This window comes from Helianthus annuus, chromosome 1, assembly GCF_002127325.2.
Source record: "Helianthus annuus cultivar XRQ/B chromosome 1, HanXRQr2.0-SUNRISE, whole genome shotgun sequence".
NCBI classification, from domain to species: Eukaryota; Viridiplantae; Streptophyta; class Magnoliopsida; order Asterales; family Asteraceae; genus Helianthus; species Helianthus annuus.
The window spans coordinates 105,013,791-105,041,747 of record NC_035433.2 but is presented as its reverse complement, the minus strand read 5'-3'; the positions used below and the strand labels follow the sequence as shown (position 1 = coordinate 105,041,747).

General features: G+C 42.0%; 1 protein-coding gene across 1 annotated transcript in view; it reads left to right on the top strand.

The window, feature by feature from the left end:
* Positions 1-23,952, top strand: part of LOC110872515 (retrovirus-related Pol polyprotein from transposon TNT 1-94) — a gene marked incomplete at its 5' end in the record, with an annotated part of 40,233 nt that extends 16,281 nt beyond the window's left edge. The window contains 2 exon segments of the mRNA XM_035988603.1: positions 22,826-23,801; positions 23,914-23,952. Coding sequence (XP_035844496.1) covers positions 22,826-23,801; positions 23,914-23,952 — 1,015 coding nt within the window.
* Positions 23,953-27,957: the final 4,005 nt, after the last annotated feature.

Sequence of the window (27,957 nt, the reverse complement as noted above, 5' to 3'; positions counted from 1 at the left end):
TAATCGCAGTTTTGCAAGATCTACTTTGCAATCTAGATCACTCATTATTTAGCTCGAAATCGCAATCGCGTCTTGTGCTTATCTCACAATCTCTACCACTGGTTATTGACTATAGTGTGAACCTCTATCAATTGGTGTGGATCGCTCATCGTGGATCGCTAAGACGAGTATCGAAAATCACTCGCCGTTTTTCTCTTTAACGCTTTTCGCGCCTATCTCATCACCTCGATACTCATATCGTGTGTCGCTATCGCATATCGATGTTCGTGTTGTCTGTGTTATGTTAGCACACACGACCTAGCTTCACGAGACAAAGCTAATAGGGCTGAAACATGGTGGTGTTTTAACCATATTAGCAGGCTTTCGTGGAAAAAAGGCCATGTGGGCTAATGTTAGTTAATGTTGTGGTGTATTCAACAACTGTCACTTATCATTCATTAGGTGTCAAAATTGCTTATCGCTATTCAGATCATCGTTCATCGCTCGGGAGTCATCGAAATTCGTGTAAGCATTGGGATACATGACATCGCTTCACGAGACAAAACTAAAATGGGAAACGAGGTGTTTATCATATTAGCAAGCTCTCGTGGAAACGTGCCATGTGAGTTTTATGTGGAAACTAATCAAAATCGCATTATTCGCAATCGAAATCGCATCATTCACCATCGCCTATCCCAGCACGCCATATCAATGTTTCGTATGATCGAATTACTCGCACTCGCTATCGACGCTGGTTCGTAATTCGACTCAGTTCTATCTTCGACTCGGTCTGGCATTCTATCGCTTGGACCGAGGGGAAACGAAAGTTCTATCTGTGTCTTATCGGCACACATGACACCGCCTCACGAAATAGAAGTAATATGGGCAAAACATGGTGGATACGCCGCTGGTACTTCCTATATATAAGTGTTTTAATCATATTGAGAAACTTTCATGGGAAAGTGCCACGTGGGGCTCGACGTAAACTATTTTCCGTACTGTTAAAGAAAAACCAATTTTTATAAAATTTTATTAAAACCGTTGGACAAGTGAAATTTCCTTTCAGCATGGAGAAAACATCGAATCAGTTTAGCTCCATGCCCAATGGAAGTTTCATAAGTCCAGTTTTCCTTAAAACTTTTGCAATAACAAAAAGAAATCTTCCCTAAAACGATGGTTCGACAATCGGGTTTCAGCTCGAACCCTCGTTATAGGAGAGTTTTCTTAAAAACTACTTTTACCACCAAATTCTTTTAAAATATATATAACTCAAAATCTTTTATTAAACTAACAAAAACCCTTCCCATAACGCTGGTGTGGACATCGATGCAGTTAACGCCGCGCCATGAGGAGATTTTCTTAAGTACCTTCGAAGATTAATCGACTATTCGGAAGTTTAAAACGCTATGGAATCGCTTCTGTGTGTGTTATCATTTTTGGTTGTTCGAATCGTATCTTCTCATCACTCTTGTTCGTCGAATCTTAATCGATCGCTCGCTTATCTAGACGTTTTTAATCGCTATACTCTATCGCATCAACACTCGCGACCCTACTGGTGGATTAATTTCGGGACGAAATTTCCTAAAGCAGGGGAGACTGTAACACCCCGCACTTTCTTGCTGTCACACCCCGATTTCCACGTATATCACCGGTGGGCCCGGTGGGGGATTACCGTGACGTAGTTGGCAACAATATAGTCAAACCACACAATTATATGAATGCACAGCGGAAGCAAAAGATAAAATATATTACGTTCCGGATATGAAATAATATCAAGTGTTACGACGGAAAGTAAAGGGTCCACAGGTGAATCAAAACAAAGAAATTGTTCAACAGACTTTAGACGCCTAGAACTTGCAAGATTCCTTATTAATGTCCTGAGCAGCTCCTAGCCTATTACGTACTTGTACCTGTCACTTAGACTTTTGAAAATACGTCAGTTTTCACTGGTAAATACACTCAACTGACTCATTTGAAAAGAGTTTAGGAAAATTGATTTAGATGCACCAGGCACAAATTATTTTGACATTTTGATTAAAATGCACAGAGGCAAAATTAATCTTTTATAACTTGAGACAATCATAATTATAATCTTGTATACAGATTTACATGTTCGTTGTACGTTCAGGGCCCGATATAGAAACCGAGTCAAGATTAACAGACACGTCACAAGTATAGGCCCACTGAGCGTGAGATACCGTTTCCCTTATGCAACTGTCAGGTGTGTGCCTACACCCCGTGCATAAGACGTGACCATTTTATAATACAATGATGTCAAGGATATCCGGGACATGGTCATTAACCCCTAAAGGCTTTTATTTCAACAATACAGATCAAACCGGGTTACCTCAATAACTTAATCACAATCCGATTAAATATTCAATACCCGACCAAGCGGTATTATTATACCGTATCCCAAGCCCGTATAGGGAAATAAGTTAAGAGTATTTACCTGAGCTAGCTCCTGTCTTAAAATAGCAAGAATAATAACTCAGCCGTATTCACTTAAGTAAGCGTAGGTACAATTTACCGGAAGGCTCTAGTCTGGAACGATGGTATAAATAACCAATTAGAATGCTAACGGGTCTTTAATTAAGCCTAAGCTTAGACCGGTTAGTCTTAAAGAATTGTTACGGTTTAATCGCGTGAAAGGCGAAAACCGTGAATGGAGCGTGATTTTGACCCAACAAGTTTGAAGACTTGTTTCATATGGGTATAACAATCATACTCTGGATTTTGGGGTTAAAACAATATAGTTTGACCCGTTTCGGCTAAATTATGTAAACTAGTTACATAAGCCGAACCGTGCGCGCAAAAGGCGCAACGGGTATCCGATAGAGTCCTACACTATTTTCCTAAGTCAATATACTTTAAAGAGGTCGTGGTATCAGTAGGATACCTTCCATAATGCCCGTAACGAGTTTAAGTTAATAATATGCCCCGTAGGGGTATTTTGGTCTTTTTAAAGATTATAAAAAGGGTTTCTGAGTTCTACAGGAAATCTGAGTTTCCCGAACAGTTTATAAAGTCCAAAATACTTTATTTATTATTTAAAATCAGTAGCAACTGGAATCGGGTCAAAAGACCTTGTAGAACTCAAGTTATGGCCGAAAAGGGTATATTCGGTATTTACCGAACCGTTGCCATAACCGTAGGTGATGAGCAGGTTAAAAATAACTAAAAATATTCAAAAATCCCAAAATATTATTTTACATCAGTGAGTAAAAGGTTTGGTGTCGAAATCCGAGTTTAGATAGGCGTTATGCTAATTGCGCTATTTAATTACTAAAGTTTCGCAAATTGCGCTAACTGGCATAACTCTTATTCTGGACCTCGGTTTGACATGAAATTTTAGGGACATGCTTAGAATTCAGTAACCAAGGTCATGATCCGTTCATATGTCCGAAAATCTCGTTTAAATTTATAAAGGGCGTTACGGTCAACTTTTAAGTAATTAACGGAAATGCGTAAAAGACTTGGACAATTAACGAACCGGTCACAGAGGCTTATACCATCATGTAACCTGGTCCTAAGAGGGTCCTAAGGCATATCTATATCGTACTAAAACGGGTCAGAACCGTAGTCAAAGCAAAAGTCAAACTTTTGCGACTTTCGGTTCCGAACCGGGTCAATATAGCAAATGGCCGAATCAAACGGGTTTAGACAAGTTTATATACTTAATATCATGTTTTACGAACATCAAAACAAGTTACATATCAGCTACATTACAGATTATACAAGAAATCGCAAAATTACTTTCTGTTGACTTTTTAAGTGCACGTTTGACTCGACATTCGACATAGTTAGAGCGGTGATCAGAGGGAACCCCTTTAGGGGTTTATTACCCACATAAATACCAACTCATAACTACTTTTGATCCGACAATTCACTGGACCATTTGTGAATTATCGCTATGACAACCGTTCATTACGACGGTTTGGTTTATAAGCTAAAACCATTGAAAAACGAGACCACAAAAGGTTAGGCAACTTACAGAAGTTTAATGCAAGACTTAGGAATATAGAAGGAAGCTTGAGAGCTCCAAGAATGATCAGAAGTAGTGTTGTGAGGTGTGTTCTAAGTTGTGAACTATGTATGCCTTTTTATAGTAAAGTTTCACCACAACTTTTGACACACAAGTCCCCCAACTAACCACAACCTTCCAATAGGTGTTCCTAATGCTTAGGGGTTGTTTAGGGGTCAATTGGAAGGACTTAAATGCATCTCATGACGTTTAGAAGGCTGAACAGCCAATTTAAGCATGTTTCTGCATCTGGGCGCCTGACGCGGCCCGCATGGAGGAACCATACACATATTACGCGGGCCGCCTGAAGTTTAAAAATCAGACGCGTTCAATCATAGGCTCGCGGCCCACCTCAACTTAACCCGAACCCTTACGCGGCCCGCGTTAGGTTTATTTTTCAAGATTTTTGAATCTTTTATAATCATGACTAAATCTTGGTAATAATAACAAAATCTTTAGTAATTAATAATGAAATCTTTAGTAATCATTAACTTGACCTTTCGGGTTTTGAAGGGGTAACTTTGCGATTTGGTCCTTGATTATTTACTGCTAAGGGCCTCGTGTTATTTACTCGCTTAGTTAAGTCCCTGGTTAGTTTATTTAATTATTTTGAAAGCCTTAACTTTCATTATTGACGCTTTTAACCCTCCTCATACGAATTCGATCATAACTTTCTCGTTTTAAAGCGGAACTTCTCGGAATTTATACAGTATATTCTAGTGAGCGTATAATACTGTTACAAAGCCTCGGGAGCGTTAAAGGGTCACTCAGAGGTATAATTAAACATGTTGACACAGTTAACCCCTGCAGCTTGTAATCTCTCACTTTCTTTCGCGTTTCGCTTCCGTACGATTCACGATTTATTCGTTCGAAGGTACGAGCATCGTTTAGGGTTACTATACCGTATATTTACCCTTCGTTGACATTTATAACCCTCGAATTTACATACTTTCAAGGTTTGTCAACTTTAGTCCTTTATTTAATATTTAATGCCACGTGTAAACTTATGACACGTGTTAACACATTATTGGACCCAAAATTTCGAGGTGTTACACTTGCGTTGTTACTACTTGTTACGCCTAGCACCAGAGATTCGGATCATAATGTAACTATATCAGATACATCGCTATATCACAGTACAATCGAATAATTACGCATATTCTATCACTATTACAAGCCTATTTTCACAAATAATAACACTCACGATGACGTTGAGTGAGGACCTATTCTACCCTCCTCGATAGCCGTGAGATGTCAAAACGTAAACAATCAACGCTAACAAGGACTATCGGGTGAGTACCATGCCTCCAGCCATCGTGACGATGATGACAATACGAGCAAGTAGTACCCCGATAATCATTGTGGCCCATCACATCGAAGAACGCACTCGAAGGCACACGTAACTCGATCATTGCACCGAATATGGAATATATAGATACGTATATACGACCCTTTTGTGATTAACTATAATAAATAAATGAATAATGATCTAAATATATGGAAATGTGGACCAAAACTATCGCAACGTACCAAAAACGAGGATAGAAAGGCCTCCGTACGGATGGGCCAGCCGAACGGCTGGGCCAACCGATCGGACGGGCCAGCCGAACGGCTGGGCCAGCCGATCGGACGGGCCAGCCGAACGGCTGGGCCAGCCGATCGGACGGGCCAGCCGAACGGCTGGGCCAGCCGAACGGCTGGGCCAACCGATCGGACGGGCCAGCCGAACGGCTGGGCCAACCGATCGGACGGGCCAGCCGAACGGCTGGGCCAACCGATCGGACGGGCCAGCCGAACGGCTGGGCCAACTGATCGGACAGGCCAACCTGCCCTCCCTTCCTCCCTCCTTGCCTATAAGTACCCCTCATTCACCCCTAACACCCTTGTTGCCACTGTTGCTGCTCGACCAGGCATTCCAACCCCTTTATCTCTCGATTTCTCGCAATTCTTGTAAGTTTCCAACCTAAATCTTGTACTTTTATGATCTATATTCAATTCTACACCCTTCTACCTTTTAAATCTCCACTTTTAACCGTGGAATCTCTGGATTTTGGGCATTATAGGGTGATGTCACCATGAAGTTCTTATGAACTTCAAGGGTGATGTCATCCCATGCAAGAACGACCCAGATCTGAGTGATTTCCATACGTTTTTACATAAATCAAGTCTAAATCTATGCTTTCTAATCAAGAAGTTGTGTGATTCCTAAGGATTTGAGGTGTTTTGAAGATGATGTCATCATAAGTTCGCATGAACTTCAAAGTGTGACCTCATACTTACCATAAACAGCTCGGATCTAAGTAATTTCACCTGTTTTATAACAAATCTCACCTAAATCTATGTGTTCTAGCCAAAGTGTGTGTGTTTTCAGGTTAAACACGGGAAAAAACCATCAAGAACACCCAGATCTGATGGACCGGGGTGGTTCCCGGCCGTTAGGACGGGTCGGATTTGATGGGGGCTTCAGTTGTTTAGCACAATGACACCCCATCTCCGTCAATTCACCTGAAATCTTTCCAAAACCCATCAAGTGTGACAAGATCAGGACGATGGAATGAATTGCCGTCCGATCGGACTGCAGTCCGATCGAACAGCAAACAAGCTTTAGCCGCCCGAACAAGGTGTTAACCGATCGGACAGTATGTTAACCGATCGGCTAGCATCTAACCAATCGAACAACATGTTAACCGATCGGCTAGCATCTAACCGATCGAACAACATGTTAACCGATCGGCTAGCATGTAAACCGATCGAACAACATGTTAGCCGATCGGCTAGCATGCTTAACCGATCGGATAGCATGGTAACCGACCGGACCACATGTCCAGCTGACCGAACAAGCCCAAGCGTCAATGTCCGGACCAATTTTGGTCCTCTCACCACCATTCAACGTGCTATTCACCGCTTAACGATCTGTGACCAGGATAACTCAGACGTACCCTCAATCAATCCAAATCAAGTTGTGTTTACTCGTTAATTACGCACTGTGAGTATACTTGACCCCTTTTTATCGAATTTTGGGTGTAACATACGTTCTTTACAAATCGAACTTATCAAACGAATAATTCAATCAGTCAATTTATCACTCACGAACAACTGTTTGCATAGATATATGTGATGCTAGTTGCATATATGCTAGGACTTATACTCGTGACGTCCCACCACGACTAGTATAGTACTATTACGCCCGACGGCGTCTAGTTATGCCATCGAAGAATCGAGCATCAAGGACTTAGCTGGTAGTATCAGTTTTGTGAGTATATATGTCGTGTATTACGTTTATGCATGTGGAAATTCGCTGTGACAACTCGAACTTTAGACTTGCTTTGATGTAACGTTACGTGCTTATGTGACATTTCGAACTAATGAATGTTATGATATTATGTGTTTTTTTATATGTGTGTGTTATGTTTATCTTTATCGAGCCAAACCCGAACCGCACAACACTTCATACGAGTGCACAAGCCCCATTGGGCCACTCCTTGTTCACGGTTTCATTAGGCAGCCGAGTGGGCTTGGCCCACTCCCCCACTCGCAACACAAAATCGGAATTAGGGGTTTTGTTTCCTTGTTTTTGCAAAATCACAAACACACACAACAACCCTAGACTCTTTCTCTCTCTCTCTCGGCTGCTTGGATCCCCGACGGCGAACAACACTTCTCGGCTCACCCTCTCTTTGTTCCAATCCAACCGGTTAGTGTTTGATAATTAAGTTGCTTGTTAAATGATTGACGGATTGGTTGCATGTTGATGTTTGCTTAGCCGAGGATTCTTGTTAACGTATTGATTAGGATGATAATTGATTTAGTTTTGTTAATCGACTCATGTATGCTAAATATGATCACACTAATTGATGGTTTGGATATAAGCACCGAGTAGATAAGTAATCGGCTGTTAGGCATTGTTTGATCGGGTATAGTTGGTAATCGGGATCCATGTTAGAATGTATGTATTGTTATGAATGTTAATATTGTTCATATGCATGATTACTGATTTAATTGCCGGTTTGAGGTTCTTGGATTGTTCTGAATATGCATGAAATCTGAAATAAACTGTTGATTGATCGGAATTATGAAGCTGCCTAAAGTGTTTGCTGAAATCACGGATTAGATGTTATCATTATGCATGAAATCAGGGAACCAGTACACACGCACGGTTGCGACTCGGCATCGCTCATTGCGAGTCGGAACCCCACTCGAGACCACAAACAGCACAAGCCGCAATCATGGTTGCGAGTCAGATTGCGACTCGTAACCAAACCATGATGAACCGAGACCACCTGTTGCGACTCGTATCCAACTGTTACGACTCGAGATCCCCGTTGCGACTCGTAACCCCGTTGCGAGTCGAGACCATCCTTTGCACATACCACTGTTTTGGGTCTTCGCTGTCACGAGCCCAATCAGTTGGGCCCAATGATTTGATTTGTGGACTGTTTATTATGGACTTGTATGCGTTTACTATTTGGGCCGATTGAGAGTCTGGACTGTTTTGTTAATTGGGCCGGGTTATGATTGGGCCGAACACTTAGATTGTTTGTTGGATTGCTGATACGTGTACGTGTTTGCCATGACTATACGTGATTACTTATGTGATAGCATACGTGCAATGCTTGGACCGAATCTGACTTATGTGGTAACCCTGTTAGGACGTGGTTGACCACCCTTAGTTCAAGAGTCTTTATTTGTGTGTCTGCCGAGCAAACCAAGGTGAGTTCACACAGCCAAGGCATGGGATTCCCGGGTTGGGAATTGGGTTGGATATGTTATTGTTAAAAGAGTTACTCGTACTTACGCATTCTCTAGACTATAGACCATCGTCCTCAGGTTAGTCAGGACACGTTACGTAAAGCCTACGTAACCCATTATGTTTGCCATTTGTCTCCCGGGTCGGGAGGACACGTTACGTAAAGCCTACGTAACCCAATACCATCTACTGGCTTCCAGATCGGAAGGCCACGCTGCGTAAAGCCTACGTAGCCCCCACGCGTACCACTGTCCTCGGGGAAGGGCACGCCACGTAAAGCCTACGTGACCCTGTACGTTTTCCTGTTCTCGGTAAAGAAGAACACATGGTCGGAAGTTAGTCTAGTAAGTACCGTTAATGAGAAGCCCTCATTAACCAGGATGAACATGGGAAGCCCCCACCTTTAGTACACACTAGTATAGGAAGCCCCCACTAGCTATACTTATGCATTACGTTATGAACATACTTTCTGTGAACTCGCTCAACTAGTTTGTTGATTATTTGCTGCATGCCTTGCAGGACCTTAGGTACATTATGAAGCTTGCACAGGGAGGAGCAGGTCGTTGTGGGATTTGGGTCATGAACGATATTCAAACTTATAATTATTTTGAGATTACATACTATGCTTCCGCTACTTAAACGATGTTGGTTTTGAAACATCAATCATGTCATGATGATTTACATTATTTACTTTTATATTAAATGCTATGTTTGATATGATTGATGGCTTGATCCTGGTCAGTCACGCTCCCAAGCGGTGGTACTCCGCGTGTGGATTTTGGGGGTGTGACAGATTGGTATCAGAGCCATTGGTTATAGAGAACTTGGTTTTAATATGGGAAAAACGTTTTTATTAAAACCGGACTATAACCAGTACAGTGCTCTCAACGATCCACAACGACGCTTCGCTCCACGTGCAAGACTCGACATCCTAGGTAATAAGGTTATGTTTATTGCCTGTTTGCTAGAACTGTTTAGAACTTTGCTCGCATTACGCTTAGATACACATGATACTATAGCATGAGAATCCCTACGTGCTTACACTTTTCTGTCATCGCCCTACTCGCGAACCATTCTTACGTATGCTACTTGTTACTATGAAGATCATGTCTGGACGAATCAACATGACACAAGCCCAGCTAGAGGCTCTCGTTCAAGCTCAAGTTGCTGCGGCAGTTGCAGCAGCGCAAGCAGGTAGTATATCCTGCAGTATAGGCACACACTAGGATCTTTAGATCCTACATTAACTCTAGTATTTAACTTCGTCCTATTCGTACACAATAGGTCAACCAGCGCAGCAAGTCTGCACTTTCAAGAACTTCATGGACTGTCGTCCAAACTCTTTCAGCGGCACAGAAGGAGCGGTTAGACTCCTCCACTGGTTCGAGAAGCTAGAATCAGTATTCGAGATGTGCGAGTGCCCTGAGGCTCGCAAGGTCAAGTTTGCTACTGGCACTTTGGAAGGAATAGCGTTAACTTGGTGGAACGCCCAAGTTCAGATCTTAGGGTTGGCAGCTGCTAACGCCACCCCATGGAACGATTTTAAGGAACTCATCAAGCGTGAGTATTGCACGCGTGAAGATATTCACAAGCTGGAAGACGAGCTGTATAATCTGAAAATGGTTGGGTCAGAAATCGAAGCGTATACTAAACGGTCGAATGAGCTGGCCGTTCTGTGTCCTACTATGGTGGACCCTCCATACAAGCGCATTGAGTTGTATCTCAAGGGATTGGCGCCAGAAATCCAGAGCCACGTGACGTCGGCTAATCTCGAAAACATCAAGGAAATCCAGCGCCTCGCTCATCGCATCACCGATCAGGCAGTGGATCAGAATAAACTGCCCAAGCGTGTTAATGCTACTGCTAATGTCACCACCTCAGTTACTCCTGCTACGTCTGGTGACAGTAAAAGAAAATGGGATGGAGATTCTAGTAAAAGTTCAGCATCTGTTCAGCCACAAGCTCAGCAGCAGAAGATTGACCACTATCAGAGTCCCAGTCAGCAATCCTCTGGTGGTCACAGACAAAGGAGATATCAGGGTAGTCAACCTAGGTGCCACAACTGCAACAGGCATCACCACGGCCCATGTAACAAGGGTCGTTGTCAAAGGTGTCTTAAGATGGGTCACGAGGCCAAAGACTGTAGGAGCCCTCGTCCTGCGAATCAGAATCAGCAACAGCAACAACCCGCTCCACAGAACCAGCAGCAGCAACAGCAGCCACAGCGTGGAAACCGGGGATGTTTCCAGTGTGGGGCTGAAGGTCATTTCAAACGCGATTGCCCTCAGCTGAACCAGAACCAGAATCGCAACAACAACAACCAGGGCAACGGCAACAACAACGGCGGGAACAACAACAATAATGGCAACGGGGCAAGAGGTCGAGCTTTCGTTTTGGGAAGAGGAGACGCAGTGAACGATCCCAACGTTGTTATGGGTAAGTTTCTCCTCGACAATATTTACGTTACTGTTTTATTTGATTCGGGTGTGGATACAAGCTATATGTCTGTGAAAATGTGTCAACTGCTAAAACGTGCACCAACACTTTTACTCACCAAACATGTAGTAGAGTTAGCTAACGGTAAAAGTCTAGAAGCCACGCACGTAGTTCAGGGTTGTAATCTTATCCTAGCTGGTCAAGCTTTCTCTATCGATCTCATTCCCATAGTTTTGGGTAGTTTCGACGTCGTGATTGGGATGGATTGGCTTTCCCAACACCAGGCAGAAATCTTATGCAGCGAAAAGGTTATTCGCATTCCTCGTTTGGGTCAGGAACCTCTAGAAGTTCAAGGCGACAAGAGTGGTGCTGTGGTTGGCATCATCTCTTTCTTGAAGGCTCAGAAATGCTTACGTAAGGGTCACACCGCCATTTTGGCTCTTGTTTCAGACGCATCAGTAAAGGAAAAGAAATTGGAGGATATTCCAATTGTACGTGATTACCCTCAGGTGTTTCCTGAAGACTTACCAGGCTTACCGCCTCATCGTCAGGCCGAATTTCAAATCGAGCTCGCTCCAGGAGCAGCACCCATAGCTCGCGCACCATATCGTCTAGCTCCATCAGAATTGGAGGAACTGTCGAAGCAACTGCAAGAGCTCTTGGAAAAGGGCTTTATACGTCCAAGCTCTTCGCCTTGGGGAGCTCCAGTACTTTTCGTGAAAAAGAAGGACGGTACGTTCAGAATGTGTATCGACTACCGTGAACTCAACAAGGTGACGGTGAAGAACCGTTATCCTCTTCCACGCATAGATGACTTATTCGACCAGTTGCAAGGGTCGTGCTACTATTCGAAGATAGACTTGAGGTCGGGGTACCATCAGTTGAGAGTCCGGGATGAGGACGTCTCCAAGACAGCCTTCAGAACTCGTTACGGTCACTACGAGTTTCTCGTCATGCCATTCGGGTTAACGAACGCGCCAGCTGTATTTATGGATCTTATGAACAGGGTGTGCAAACCCTATCTTGACAAGTTTGTCATAGTATTCATCGACGACATTCTGATTTACTCCAAGAGTCAGGAGGAACATGAGCAGCATCTTCGTCTGATATTGGAACTCCTTCGGAAGGAACAGTTGTACGCCAAGCTTTCTAAATGCGACTTCTGGCTTCGTGAAGTCCACTTCTTAGGCCATGTAGTGAACAAGGATGGGATCCATGTCGATCCATCCAAGGTTGATTCGATCAGGAACTGGCCTGCACCGCGTACACCGACGGAAATACGCCAATTCTTGGGTTTGGCAGGTTACTACAGACGGTTTATTAGAGACTTTTCGAAGATTGCTCAGCCGCTTACGCTACTGACACAGAAGGGTGTTACCTATCGCTGGGGAGAGCCCCAGGAGACTGCTTTTCAGCACTTAAAGGATAGGCTTTGCAGCGCACCTATTCTTTCACTGCCAGAGGGCACAGAAGACTTCGTAGTATATTGTGATGCATCCATTCGGGGACTGGGATGTGTGTTAATGCAGCGCGACAAGGTTATTGCTTACGCCTCTCGTCAACTCAAGGTTCACGAACGGAACTACATGACGCACGATTTAGAGCTGGGAGCTGTTGTTTTCGCGCTTAAGATATGGCGACACTACCTGTACGGTACCAGGTGCACGATTTACACCGATCACAGGAGTCTCGAGCATATTCTTAAGCAGAAGGATTTGAATATGCGTCAACGACGGTGGGTCGAGTTACTTAACGATTACGAATGCGCTATCAAGTATCATCCAGGCAAAGCCAATGTTGTGGCTGATGCCCTCAGTCGAAAGGACACCTTACCAAAACGCGTGCGAGCGCTACAGCTTACGATTCAGTCTAGCCTTCCTGCACAGGTACGAGCTGCTCAGATAGAAGCACTGAAGCCCGAAAACGTCAAGGCTGAAGCCTTACGCGGCTCACGACAGCAAATGGAACAGAAGGCAGACGGCGCCTATTATGTAACGGGCCGGATTTGGGTCCCACTTTATGGCGGTTTACGCGAACTTGTAATGGATGAAGCTCACAAGTCTCGCTACTCGGTACATCCAGGGTCGGATAAAATGTACCACGATATTAGCACTACTTATTGGTGGCCTAGTATGAAGGCCCATATCGCTACGTACGTTGGAAAGTGCTTGACTTGTGCAAGAGTCAAGGTTGAATATCAGAAGCCAGCAGGGCTACTTCAGCAGCCTAAGATACCGCAATGGAAATGGGAGGAAATTTCCATGGATTTTGTTACGGGTTTACCTAGATCCCAGCGTGGGAATGATACCATATGGGTGATCGTGGATCGACTCACCAAGTCTGCACACTTCCTGCCGATTAAGGAAACGGATAAGTTCTCCACTCTCGCAGACGTATATCTTAAAGAAGTTGTCTCGAGGCACGGGATGCCCACGTCCATCATTTCGGATCGCGACGCACGATTCACGTCAGAACTTTGGCAAGCGATGCATAAATCCTTTGGCTCACGACTAAACATGAGCACAGCATACCACCCTCAGACGGATGGGCAGTCTGAGCGTACGATTCAAACACTTGAAGACATGCTTCGGGCATGCGTTATCGATTTCGGCAACGGCTGGGAAAAGCATCTCCCTTTGGTGGAGTTCTCGTATAATAATAGTTATCACACCAGCATTCAAGCCGCTCCATTCGAGGCATTGTACGGGCGTAAATGCCGGTCACCTCTCTGTTGGGCAGAGGTGGGGGATAGTCAGATTACGGGTCCAGAGATTATAGTGGACGCCACAGAAAAGATCGCACTGATACGACAATGCATGGCGGCAGCACGCGACCGTCAGAAAGCCTACGCGGACAAGCGTAGAAAGCCATTGGAATTTGAGGTCGGGGACCGGGTTTTATTGAAAGTTTCACCCTGGAAGGGTGTGGTTCGTTTTGGCAAACGGGGCAAACTGAACCCGCGGTACGTCGGACCATTCGAAATCATAGAAAAGATTGGCAAAGTAGCCTACAAGTTGAAATTACCAGCTGAACTCGGGGCAGTTCACAATGTTTTTCATGTATCGAACTTAAAGAAGTGCCTATCAGATGAAAACCTCATCATTCCTTTTAAGGAACTTACTATCGACGAGCGGTTGCAGTTCGTCGAGGAACCAGTTGAAATCACGGACCGGGATGTGAAGGTCCTCAAACACAAGAGAATCCCTCTTGTTCGAGTTCGTTGGAACTCCAAACGTGGCCCAGAGTACACCTGGGAACGCGAAGACAGGATGACAGAAAAGTACCCCCAGTTATTCGAAACCAATGCTACCACTACTGAGGCTGAAGCTACTACTTCGGAATTTCGGGACGAAATTCCAGATCAACGGGGGGAGGATGTGACACCCCAGGAAAACCAGTGAACCATTGAACTTACCTAGCTTCCTCAGTGAGTGCATACCAAAATTTCGGGACGAAATTTCCAATTAGTTGGGGATAATGTGACAACTCGAACTTTAGACTTGCTTTGATGTAACGTTACGTGCTTATGTGACATTTCGAACTAATGAATGTTATGATATTATGTGTTTTTTTATATGTGTGTGTTATGTTTATCTTTATCGAGCCAAACCCGAACCGCACAACACTTCATACGAGTGCACAAGCCCCATTGGGCCACTCCTTGTTCACGGTTTCATTAGGCAGCCGAGTGGGCTTGGCCCACTCCCCCACTCGCAACACAAAATCGGAATTAGGGGTTTTGTTTCCTTGTTTTTGCAAAATCACAAACACACACAACAACCCTAGACTCTTTCTCTCTCTCTCTCGGCTGCTTGGATCCCCGACGGCGAACAACACTTCTCGGCTCACCCTCTCTTTGTTCCAATCCAACCGGTTAGTGTTTGATAATTAAGTTGCTTGTTAAATGATTGACGGATTGGTTGCATGTTGATGTTTGCTTAGCCGAGGATTCTTGTTAACGTATTGATTAGGATGATAATTGATTTAGTTTTGTTAATCGACTCATGTATGCTAAATATGATCACACTAATTGATGGTTTGGATATAAGCACCGAGTAGATAAGTAATCGGCTGTTAGGCATTGTTTGATCGGGTATAGTTGGTAATCGGGATCCATGTTAGAATGTATGTATTGTTATGAATGTTAATATTGTTCATATGCATGATTACTGATTTAATTGCCGGTTTGAGGTTCTTGGATTGTTCTGAATATGCATGAAATCTGAAATAAACTGTTGATTGATCGGAATTATGAAGCTGCCTAAAGTGTTTGCTGAAATCACGGATTAGATGTTATCATTATGCATGAAATCAGGGAACCAGTACACACGCACGGTTGCGACTCGGCATCGCTCATTGCGAGTCGGAACCCCACTCGAGACCACAAACAGCACAAGCCGCAATCATGGTTGCGAGTCAGATTGCGACTCGTAACCAAACCATGATGAACCGAGACCACCTTTTGCGACTCGTATCCAACTGTTACGACTCGAGATCCCCGTTGCGACTCGTAACCCCGTTGCGAGTCGAGACCATCCTTTGCACATACCACTGTTTTGGGTCTTCGCTGTCACGAGCCCAATCAGTTGGGCCCAATGATTTGATTTGTGGACTGTTTATTATGGACTTGTATGCGTTTACTATTTGGGCCGATTGAGAGTCTGGACTGTTTTGTTAATTGGGCCGGGTTATGATTGGGCCGAACACTTAGATTGTTTGTTGGATTGCTGATACGTGTACGTGTTTGCCATGACTATACGTGATTACTTATGTGATAGCATACGTGCAATGCTTGGACCGAATCTGACTTATGTGGTAACCCTGTTAGGACGTGGTTGACCACCCTTAGTTCAAGAGTCTTTATTTGTGTGTCTGCCGAGCAAACCAAGGTGAGTTCACACAGCCAAGGCATGGGATTCCCGGGTTGGGAATTGGGTTGGATATGTTATTGTTAAAAGAGTTACTCGTACTTACGCATTCTCTAGACTATAGACCATCGTCCTCAGGTTAGTCAGGACACGTTACGTAAAGCCTACGTAACCCATTATGTTTGCCATTTGTCTCCCGGGTCGGGAGGACACGTTACGTAAAGCCTACGTAACCCAATACCATCTACTGGCTTCCAGATCGGAAGGCCACGCTGCGTAAAGCCTACGTAGCCCCCACGCGTACCACTGTCCTCGGGGAAGGGCACGCCACGTAAAGCCTACGTGACCCTGTACGTTTTCCTGTTCTCCGTAAAGAAGAACACATGGTCGGAAGTTAGTCTAGTAAGTACCGTTAATGAGAAGCCCTCATTAACCAGGATGAACATGGGAAGCCCCCACCTTTAGTACACACTAGTATGGGAAGCCCCCACTAGCTATACTTATGCATTACGTTATGAACATACTTTCTGTGAACTCGCTCAACTAGTTTGTTGATTATTTGCTGCATGCCTTGCAGGACCTTAGGTACATTATGAAGCTTGCACAGGGAGGAGCAGGTCGTTGTGGGATTTGGGTCATGAACGATATTCAAACTTATAATTATTTTGAGATTACATACTATGCTTCCGCTACTTAAACGATGTTGGTTTTGAAACATCAATCATGTCATGATGATTTACATTATTTACTTTTATATTAAATGCTATGTTTGATATGATTGATGGCTTGATCCTGGTCAGTCACGCTCCCAAGCGGTGGTACTCCGCGTGTGGATTTTGGGGGTGTGACATTCGCAACACCTTTTAACCTATTATTGTCACACCCCGATTTCCACGTGCTTCACCGGTGGGCCCGGTGGGGGATTACCGTGACGATGTTGGCAGCAATATAGTCAAACCACACAATTATATAATGCACAGCGGAAGCTTAAAGATAAATATATACTTCAACCTCTGGTTGTAATATCAAATGTATTACAGAAGTCGAATATATCCACAACGGATCAAAATAATAATAAAATATTGTTCATTCAGATACGGCATCGAGTTTGCGAGACTATTCGTGATGCTTAGGAAGCTAATACCAGCCCATTTCGTTTAGTACCTGCACTTAATCTTTTTGGGGAAAATACGTCAGTTTACACTGGTAAATACATTCAACTGACACATTTGAAAATGTTTATTAAAATTGATTTGAATGCACAAGGCACAAACTCTTTTATAACTTGGGAAAATTGTTAAAATCTTGTGAACGTTTTACATGTTCTTTTATGCGTTCAGTAGCCCGGGTCGTGCCGGGTTAAAGATTTATAGACACACCACATTGCGTAAAACCGTAGTATAAAAACCAACGGCTACGTCTTTTAATTTAATGTCGACAATATATACCGGGTGTACGCCTACACCGGGATGTCGATGGTCGTGGCCATTTCGTAAAATGATGCCAAGGATATCCGGGACAACGGTCATTAAACCCCCCAAAGGCTTTTAAGAAACAAAACTGTTTAAATGAGCCGATCATATTATTTAATTAACCACCTAAGCGATGGAAGAATATAATGCTCAATCAAGCGGTATTAATATACCGTAACCCAAGCCCATATAGGGGAAATAAGTTAAAGTATTTACCTTTGCAAGTATATTTCCTTAATTTGGATTAAATCACCGATAGCTTTTACTGGGGCTCCTAATCTGGAACGAAGGTTTTAATTAACCTCTTAGAATCCTAACGAGTCGTTATAATGGCCGTAGCCTAGACCGGTTGGTTCCGATATGTTAATATGGTTTAATCGCGTGAAAAGGCGAAAACCGAGAATGGAGTGCGATTCTGACCCAACAAGTTCAGAGACTTGTTTTATATGGGTTTATGGTTCACACTCTGGATTTTGGGGTCCAAATAATATAATTTGACCCGTATCGGCTAATTTATGAAAACTAGTTTCATAAGCCGAACCGTGCGCGCAATAGGCGAAACGGTTAACCATGAGAGTCGTACGCTTATTTCCTAAGTCAATATGCCTTAAAGAGGTTGTGGTATCCGTAGGATACCTTCCGTGATGCCCGTAACGAGTTTAAGTTAATATTACGCCCCGTAGGGACTTTTCGGTCATTTTAAAGACTTTAAAAGGGCTTTTCGAGTTCTACTGGAAATCTGAGTTTTCCGAACAGCTTATAAAGCTTAAAATACTTTATTTATTATTTAAAATCAGTAGCAACTGGAATCGGGTCAAAAGACCTTGTAGAACTCAAGTTTTGGCCGAAAAGGGCATATTCGGTATTTACCGAACCGTAGCCATAACCGCAGGTTATGAGCAAGGTAAAAATTATTAAAAATCTTTAAAATTCCCAAAATATTATTTTAATACAGTGGATAAAAGTTTTGGTGACGAAATCTTGGTTTAGATAGGTGTTATGCTAATTGCGCCGTTTATTACAAAAGTTTACTTTAATTGCGCTATTTAGCATAACTCTCATTCTAGACCTCGGATTGACGTGAAACTTTAAGGACATGCTTATAATTTAATAAGCAAGGTTCTGGTCCGTTCACGTGTCCGAAATACTCGTTTTATTTTCAAAATGACGTTACGGTCAACTTTTAGGCGATTAACGGAAATGCGCAAAAGACTCGGATAACTCATGAACCGATCACAGAGGTTTATACCATAATGTAACCTGGTCCTAAGAGAGTCCTAAGGTATATCTATACCTCACTAAAACGGGTCAGAACTGAAGTCAATGCAAAAGTCAAACTTTTGCGACATTCGGCTCCGAACCGGTTCAATATAGCAAATGATCGATTCAAACGAGCGCAAACAAGTTTATATACTTAATATCATATTTTACAAGTGTCAAAACAGGTTTCTTAGCATGTACATTACAGATTATGCATAAATCGCTAAAATAGCTTTCTGTTGACTTTTTAACCGCACGTTTGACTCGATATTTGACATAGTTAGAGTGGTGATCAGGGGGAACCCTTTTAGAGGTTTATTACCCACATAATTACCTACTCAAAACTACTTTTGATCCGTCATAAGACTGAACCATTTGCAAGTTATTGTAATGACAACCGTTAGTCACGACGGTTGTGTTTATAAGCTATAACTAAGGAAATGTATGACCAAAATGGTTATGAACGACTTACAGAAGTGGTATCTTGCTTAGAGAGCAGAAGGGAATGCTAGAGAGCTCTTAGAATGATCAGATAGAAGTGTTTGTGTTGTGGTGAATGTTATGAACCAATGTGCTTATTTATAGTGTTCACAAGCCCTCAAGATCATCACAACTCAGTCTACACTTGATCATGGATCATGGGCAGGTGTCCCTAAGTGGTATGGGTCGAGTAGGGGGCACCCATGCTCCATTAATTGGTTGTTTGGTCGTTCAAAGGCTCCAAAAGGCAAGATGTTACAACTTTCTGCATCTGGGCGTTTAACGCGGCCCGCATGGGAGTTCCATGCTTGTTTAATGCGGGTCGCCTGGGATTCAAATAACAGACGCGTAATAGAGGAGGCTCGCGGCCCGCCTCAACTTATCCCTAACCTTCACGCGGGTCGCGAGAGGTTATAAATTCAGAAATTTTAAATCTTTTGTCATGATTGCGAAATCCTGGTAATTAATAACGAAATCTTTCGTAATGATTTACCTGACCTTTCGGGTTCGAAGGGGTAACTTTGCGGTTTGGCCCTCGGTTATTTACCGATAGGGGCCTCGTGTTATTTACCCGCATTATTAAGTCCCCGGTTGGTTTATTAATTATTCAGAAAGCCTTCACTTTCATTATTGACGCTTTTAATCCTTCTCCTACGAATTCGATCGTAACTTTCTCGTTTCATAACGAAACTTCGCGAAACTTATATATTATATTTTAGTGAGTGTATAATACCGTTATCAAGCCTTGGGAACGTTAAAGGGCCACTCAGAGGTATAATTAAACATGTTGACACAGTTAACCCCTGTAGCTTGTAATCTCTCACTTTCTTTCGCGTTTCGCTTCTGTACGATCTATGATTTATTCGTTTGAAGGTTCAAGCATTATTTAGGGTTACTATACAGTATATTTACCCTTGTTGACATTTATAACCCTCGAATTTATATACTTTCAAGGTTTGTCAAAATTAGTCCTTTATTTAATATCAATGCCACGTGTAAACAAATGACACGTGTTAACACATTATTGGACACAAAAATTCGAGGTGTTACAATTATGCTACTACATATCAAACCTGTATACTCGCCAATACTTTAGTATTGACATTATTTTAACGTATGTTGCAGGTTTAGTTGCAGTCTACATCAAATCAAGCTAGGAAGTCTAGATACTCACCTAAAACCTAGGTTGTCGGGTTTGTATTGTTCGAGAGGACAAGAAATCTGTGATAACTTATGTGATTGTATTATTTCTTAGTATGGGATAACGAATGTAATAAATATTATCGGAATATAGTTGTTATGGATTCTCTTGAGCAATCTGATTCGCCTAGTGTCGCGCCCCGATGATTCCGCCATCTGTTGGGGTGTGACAGTGGTCAGCCGCCTGCAGAAAAGACAAAGCTGTGGAAGCTTCTACGCCCACCACGGGGGCGTGCCCAGCTCAGCACGGGGCGTGGTCAACGCTAAGATACGCAGAATCTTGCAAAATCTTGGTAGTATAGATACGCTTCTGCCCACGGGGCTGTGTCCGCTGAACATGGGCCGTGCGTAGCCCTCTGCTGAAACATGCATTTAATGAAGGAAGAGAAAAGGATGGACACGGGGCCGTGTCCGGGGTTCTGTTCAGGCTATAAATAGGGGTGTTTGGCTCACTTCAAAGGCATCCCTTGGCAAACCACTACTCTCCCACTTTGCTACCACTCCACCACCACTACAACACCCACATCCACCACCATCATCCACCTTAGAGTGTGTGTAGTAGTCTCGGGATCCAAGATTGATAGTAATAGTTCTTACCAATCAAAGGCCATGTTTGGTCAAGCCTCTTACATCACTTGGTGAAGACAAGTCTTTTATGTATTACTTTTGATTTTTAATCTTTCGGCACTTTTTATTTGGTTTTGTATTTATGATTTTAATAACTAGTTTCTTATGTTGAAAGTGAATTGTGTTTATCATTTGTCTGTGGTGTCTTGGCATTACTTTACCGTCTATATAAAGTAAAAGATTTATACTATTCATGTCTCTATGGTCTATATAGAGATATGTTAGCTACCTGGTCGGGGGTTAAGGGAATGGTTTAGTAAGGTTCTTGCTTTGTTCAGTGTATAGATCATGCAAGGACCTGGGTCAAGCTTACTAGGACCTCCTTCAATACCCACTGGTATTGGATGGCGGGGGTGCAAATAGCTTGATCCCCTCATATGTAGACTACTATTAATACATTAAACCGACTACTTGGGATTGTATCCCTGCTGACTCAAACCACTTAGCCGAGAGTAACGTCACCTTCAAAAGAGGGGCCTACCACTTTTCGCATTAATAACTTAATTAATTATCTTTCAATATTCCGACCCTTTGGAATTGTATCTTTGCTGACTCAAACCACTAGGTTGAGGGTAACGTCACCTTCAAAAGAGGGGCCTACTACTATAACTAAGATAATCTCTTAAAAAGTCCGAAAGTGCAAAAAATCATCAAAGGATACATTAAAGGCGAGTCGGATCCAAGTGATTCATCTTGTCTATCTGTTTTATTTTTTTTTATTTCTGCATTTTTAGTTTTTATTTTCATGTTTTAAAATCTTTTCTCAAAAATTTTTTATTGATTAGACGTTGAGGATAAACCGGTACTAAAAGCTCTTGTGTCCTTGGACGACCTCGGTATCTTACCAACGCTATACTACGCTCACGATGGGTGCACTTGCCCAAGTGTGTGTTTAGTGTTAGTAGAATATCATGTTTTTATAAATTTAAAACGTGATTAATGTGTAAATGGACTTAAAATATCAATAAAAACATATCAAGCTTCGCACACACCACAAGTACTTCACGATGGCATTTTTCCGATTCATTACGTATATATTCTAACTTTACAGTGTAAAACTAATCCAAAAACAAAAAAAAAAATTGGGCCCTCGATTGGTTTAGGCCCTGAGCCGTCGTCCATCCCACACACCCTTCAAGCCAGCCCTGTCTGAAACTTCACTTAAGGGAGACTTGTATAATGTATACAACAATTTAATCATATAAATATACTTAATTTGATAAACCGTATAAATAACTTTTTTATTTGACAACCTTGTTTGAGTAAAATCAAATACAAACCATATTTCGTATACAAACAGTAAGAACCATTTAAAAACTGTCATGTGGCATCCAACCAATTATAAAGAAATGATAAAATAATACCTAACTAATATCAGTTATATTGAATTCCCTATAATTATGCTAACACGCAAATTAATTATTTATTTGGATGTTTCTTTTGTTTTCCATGTGCTGATATAAAGAAAAATGTTGATATCATTCACATATGTTATATTGATTAATTTTCATGTGCTAATATAATTCAAAAGTGACACTTTTATCTATTAATAGTTTTAGTATGTGCTAATTTAACTTTTTTTAAGTTTTAGGATATGTTATCACACTTTAAAGAATAAATAATCAACCTTTTGTAATTTAGTTTAAATAATTTATTCCAAAATGACAAATTGCATGACTAACTAAAATTAAAATTTATTTAAAAAAACATCTTAAACTAAATAATATACTAGCAACATCCTTATCATCTCCACCAAGGATGACATGAATGGTCAATATCTAAAAACGTGGGATTTTGCCATTTCAACCATGAGTTCAGGAGCTCTATACGTGCTCCCAAAACCCGGTGACCGGCGACCATCTCCGGCAATGGCGGCACCGTTCAACGTGAGCATTGTCGAACACTGCCGCGTATCTCCGCCACCCGATTCCACCATACCTCCTATCACCCTTCCCCTAACTTTCTTAGACATTCCATGGCTTCTCTACCCACCAAACCAAACCCTACTCTTCTTCCCAAAACCACCACCCAAAACCACCATCACCACCGTGACCACCCTCCTCAAACAATCACTCTCTCTCACCCTCCACCACTTCCACCCTCTCGCCGGAAACCTAGTATCTCCACCTCCTCCGGCAGAACCCCACATTGTCTACACCGAAGGCGACTCCATATCACTCACACTTGCCGAATCAAACACTTCCATCAACCATCTCTCCGGCGACCACCCACGACTGATCACTAATCTTTACTCACTTCTACCTCAACTCCCAATCATCTCCATGTCACGTGACACCCACGTGCCTCTCCTCGCCATCCAGATAACCATTTTTACCGACTCCGGGTACTCGATAGGAGTCACCGCACAACACGCGGCAGCCGATGAACGGACACTTGATCAGTTCCTCAAGTGTTGGGCTTCAGTTTGTATATCTTTGTTGAAGAAAGAATCTTTGTTTGTGTTCAACTCGACCCCTTGGTTCGACCGGAGAATAATTTTGGACCCGAATTTGCTCAAAACAAGATTCTTGAAACAACTGTGGAACCGGTTGAATTCTACTAAAGATTATTCTTTTGAACAAACTGATCATAACATTGTTCGTTCAACATTTCTTCTGACGTCATCAGACATGAACATGATCAAACAACACATTTTGGCAAAATGCAAGATGATAAACGAGGATCCACCGGTTCATCTATCACCCTACGTGAGTGCATGTTCTTATATATGGATTTGTTTACTCAAAGTTCAAGAAACCCTAGAATTAAAAGACGGCCCGATGTATTTAGGGTTTAATGCTGGTGGGATTACTCGATTAGGGTTTGGAGTACCCGCAAATTATTTCGGGAGTTGCATAGCTTTTGGGAGATGTATGGTGATGAAGAGTGTGTTGTTGGGTGAGGATGCTATTGTTTTCGCTGCGAAATCGTTGGGGAAAGAGATCAAGAGGCTTGACATGGATGTTTTAGAAGGTGCTGATAGGTGGATTTGTGATTGGGAGGAATTGAATATTAGGGTTCTTGGATCACCAAAGGTTGATTCATATGGTTTGGATTTTGGGTGGGGGAAAGTACAAAAGGTTGAGAAGATTTCAAGTGATGATCATGGTAGGGTTAATGTGATTTCTTTATGTGAAAGCAGGGATTTGAAAGGTGGCATGGAGATTGGGGTGGTTCTTTTCAGGGAGAAGATGAGTGCATTCACTTCTATCTTCAATGGAGGTTTGATGGAACTTGCACTATGAAGAAGATGATGATGATGTGGGCATGAAAAAGTTGATGGGTGATGCTAAACGTACCTCTGTTGAACGCACTTCCTACGAGTAAAGTAGAGATGATGATGTGACTGACTTAGCAGGGATGCAGTAAAAACAATAGAAGTAGTACGTTTACCACAACCCAAGTTGATTCATACTATATGTCACTTGTGTCTATCAAGTGTATGATGTACATAGTACAAGTGGGTACGTATCGCCCTCCTATTACTTTTACTAAACGAACCTCCTCCTACCTGTTAAATTAGTTATATCGTCTCTACACTTTATTCACTTACTTGAGAGTACGTTTAGCTACCCTTAATAAATTAAATTGTAGATTTTCATGAAATGTTTGTACCTCATATTGGTTTGATGAGTTTTTTTTAAATATGATTATGGCTTTAGAATTTGATACCATTAATTGGAAACCAACGGCGTTAAAGTTTAGTGGATCAAGGTGTGTAGTAAAAGTGTTTTCTCTTAATGGTTGAGGCCAGGGTTATGTCTCAAGATAAACAAATGTGTAAATTTAAGAGTAGAATTAGAGGTGTGTAAGTTTTATAATATTTGGATATTCCTCTGGTAGTTAATTTGAAAGTTTACTGGTTTCAGTAAATGTTGGATAAATACAGTGAATTGAATAGTATTTGGTTTCACACTTTCACCCAACTCTTTGGTTACCCAAATAAGGTGGTCCTTTCATTATATCAGTCAATTTTCGGGTTTACGTACTATCTTTTAGTGGTCCATCGTCCATGTACAGTATTGTACTTTTTAGATTTAAGTTTACAATAATATGTCCAAGATTCAAAATGGCAATTATTTTCTGAAATTAAAAGATTTTTTTTTGAACGACGAATTTCTTTTATTCCTAGTTGTGTATGGGACTTGAACCCAAGACCTCCACTCTCCCAAAGTGTTTTAAGGGTTTTTGCCTTTGTCAATGAACCACCGCCCCGTTGGTTTTTGAAATTAAAAGATACCATGATAAAAGCCATTAGCTATAACAATCAACGTGTTGAAGACACGATTGTCTATGTCGGGTCTGAAGTCATGCGAACCTGATATAATCTTTCTTGGGCATCATCTACAGCTGCAACATGAGCGGAACCCGTTGTAAGGGGTCCCGAGGCCACCTTTCAACGATCAAGAAATATATTCCCGAATATATAAGTATACGAAGTTACGAACCACATAAACATATTTGTATATAGAGGGTATGTTGCATATACACAGTGGGCGAGCTATTGTAACTTGTAAGCATGAGGAATGTGTAAGGAGGAGTCAGAAGTAGAGGTGTATAAAACCCGGTTAGGGCCCAAAACTGGTTCAGGTTATAAACCGGTCCCTTTTATTTACCTTGGCCTCAAATTGGTTTAGGTTGTAAACCGATTTTAGGGTTTAAAACCCTAACCCACTCACACCGATTTGGATCGGGTTTAAAACCAGTTTGGACAACAAAACTGGTTTGCTCAGCAGTGGCGTCTCTGAGAATTCACGTACCCTGTTCGAGCTCGAAAAATGTGCCCATATGCTTTAACGGAAATTATTGTTTTATTTTTAAAATCATATTAGTATTGGGTTGGGCCCAATAAACCTAATGTTAAGTTGGGTAAATTATAAAGCATAAAAAGGTATTTGGTAATGGGTCTCTATATTGGATTTGTATGTGTTTACAATTTTTTTAAATAACATATATAATCGATTTTTTTTTAAATCCCGTGCCCCTCGAAATCACGGGACTTGTGCGAAAGTCCTCCCCACACACCATAAGAGTCGCCCCTGTTGCTCAGGTTCAAAACCCGTTGGGCCCAAACCGGTTCATCACATAAAAAAACAAACATGTGCCAAACTGTCGGTTTGGGGTCAGTCCTAAATCGGTTTGGCCCAAACCGGTCTTTTTGGGCTACTGAATTGGGATCTGAGTTGGTTCATCAGGCCCAAACTAGTTTTTTTACACCTCTAGTCAGGAGTGCCACAATCTTCCTTTTAAACGAGGATGTGGGCTAAACTAGTACAAATAGGTAGATCTTATCTGGACCCAGGCCCAGACATTAAATAAAGAAATATTATCATCACAACATATATTCTATATACTAGGTTATTACCCGGGATTGCTTCCCGGGCTCGAGAAACTTAGTTATATTAATTATTATTTGTTATTAATACGACCTCATTACATCAAGAATCTAATTGGATTCAACAACAATGTCTACAATTCACCGGATTAGATCATGAACCCATATTAGACGTCAAACAAAAGCGAAATAGGACCACATGAATAACATCATTTCCACTTTTACTTCAATGCACTTACATGATCAGGTGATTTGGGATTTTGTAAAAATGTTTGTTCTTGTACCTCCTAACAAGTTACAACCACTGACTATTACAACCACTGATTACATAGACACTGCTTCTATGTACTGCTGGTTCACTTTCCACTGATGCAGACTAAGCACTGATGTTAAGGCCTGGTGATGACAACTTTGGCAGGGTCTTGAGATTGAGCTGAGTCTTGTTTCTCTGCCATAAGTGTCTGAAGAACCATCTTCATGATATATTCTTCTGAAGCCTTGTCTTCTTTTGTTATTGTATCCATCTGCTTTTGTTTCCTTCTTTGATAAAGGATGGTAGCAGGTGGAACAGTGAGTCTCCTGATTGGTAACTTTTGTTGTTTGACTGGAACCACTGCTTCTGGATAATCAGGCTTTTGAGGAGCAGTGGGATCTCTCTTCCTCAACTCTTCCAACCTTTTGTAGGTAGCTAACACTTTATCCTCTGACCACCTTGTAACCTGGTTCCTTGACCCATAATCAGCAGCTATCAGCTCTTCTTTCATTCTTTTCAGCTTTACGGCCCTTTATGGTACATTTTTCTTGCACTTGGCCCATACTGGAGGAGTTTGCTTTACCTTGTCCTGAACATGGTTGCAAAAGTCGCTAGGCGCTCCCTAGTCGGTCGACCGGGGAGTTGAGAGTACTCGGTCTACGCGGAGAGTACTCGGGGAGTACTCGGACATGTTAAATTATAAAGAAATTACTTTTTGGAAATTAAATATATGTTAAATAACACAAATTTACTAATATTTATAACAAAATACGTGAAAATGATATTCGTTCTTTAATATGATAGGCATAGAAATTATATTATATTATTATTTAAGTCAAACTAGGCCCGAGTTGACCTACTAGATCCAATTCTGGCCGAGGTTGACCGCGTTTGACCGACTCTGAGTAATTAGGCGGAGTCAAAGAAAGTCGCCTCGGCACCCTGCCTTGTAGCGACTACTCGGGGAGTACTCGGCCTTAGAAACCTTGTTTTACAACCATGGTCCTGAATCATCTTTTGAATTGTGGCTATCTCCTCTTGTAGTTCACTGATTGTCCATTCTTTGTATTGAGACTTTTCTGCCCTATACTTCTTGTATGCCATGATGTATTCAAGGTAGTCATTTCTCATGCTTTCATCATCTTTTTCAAACAGTTTTTGGCAAAGGTCTTTTGAGAACTGTTCTAAAGTTCTGACCTTGGTGAGCAGGTATTGCAGATTTCTCTGAATCTCTTTGTCAGACTTTCCCTCTGTATCTCTTTTAGATATATCTTCT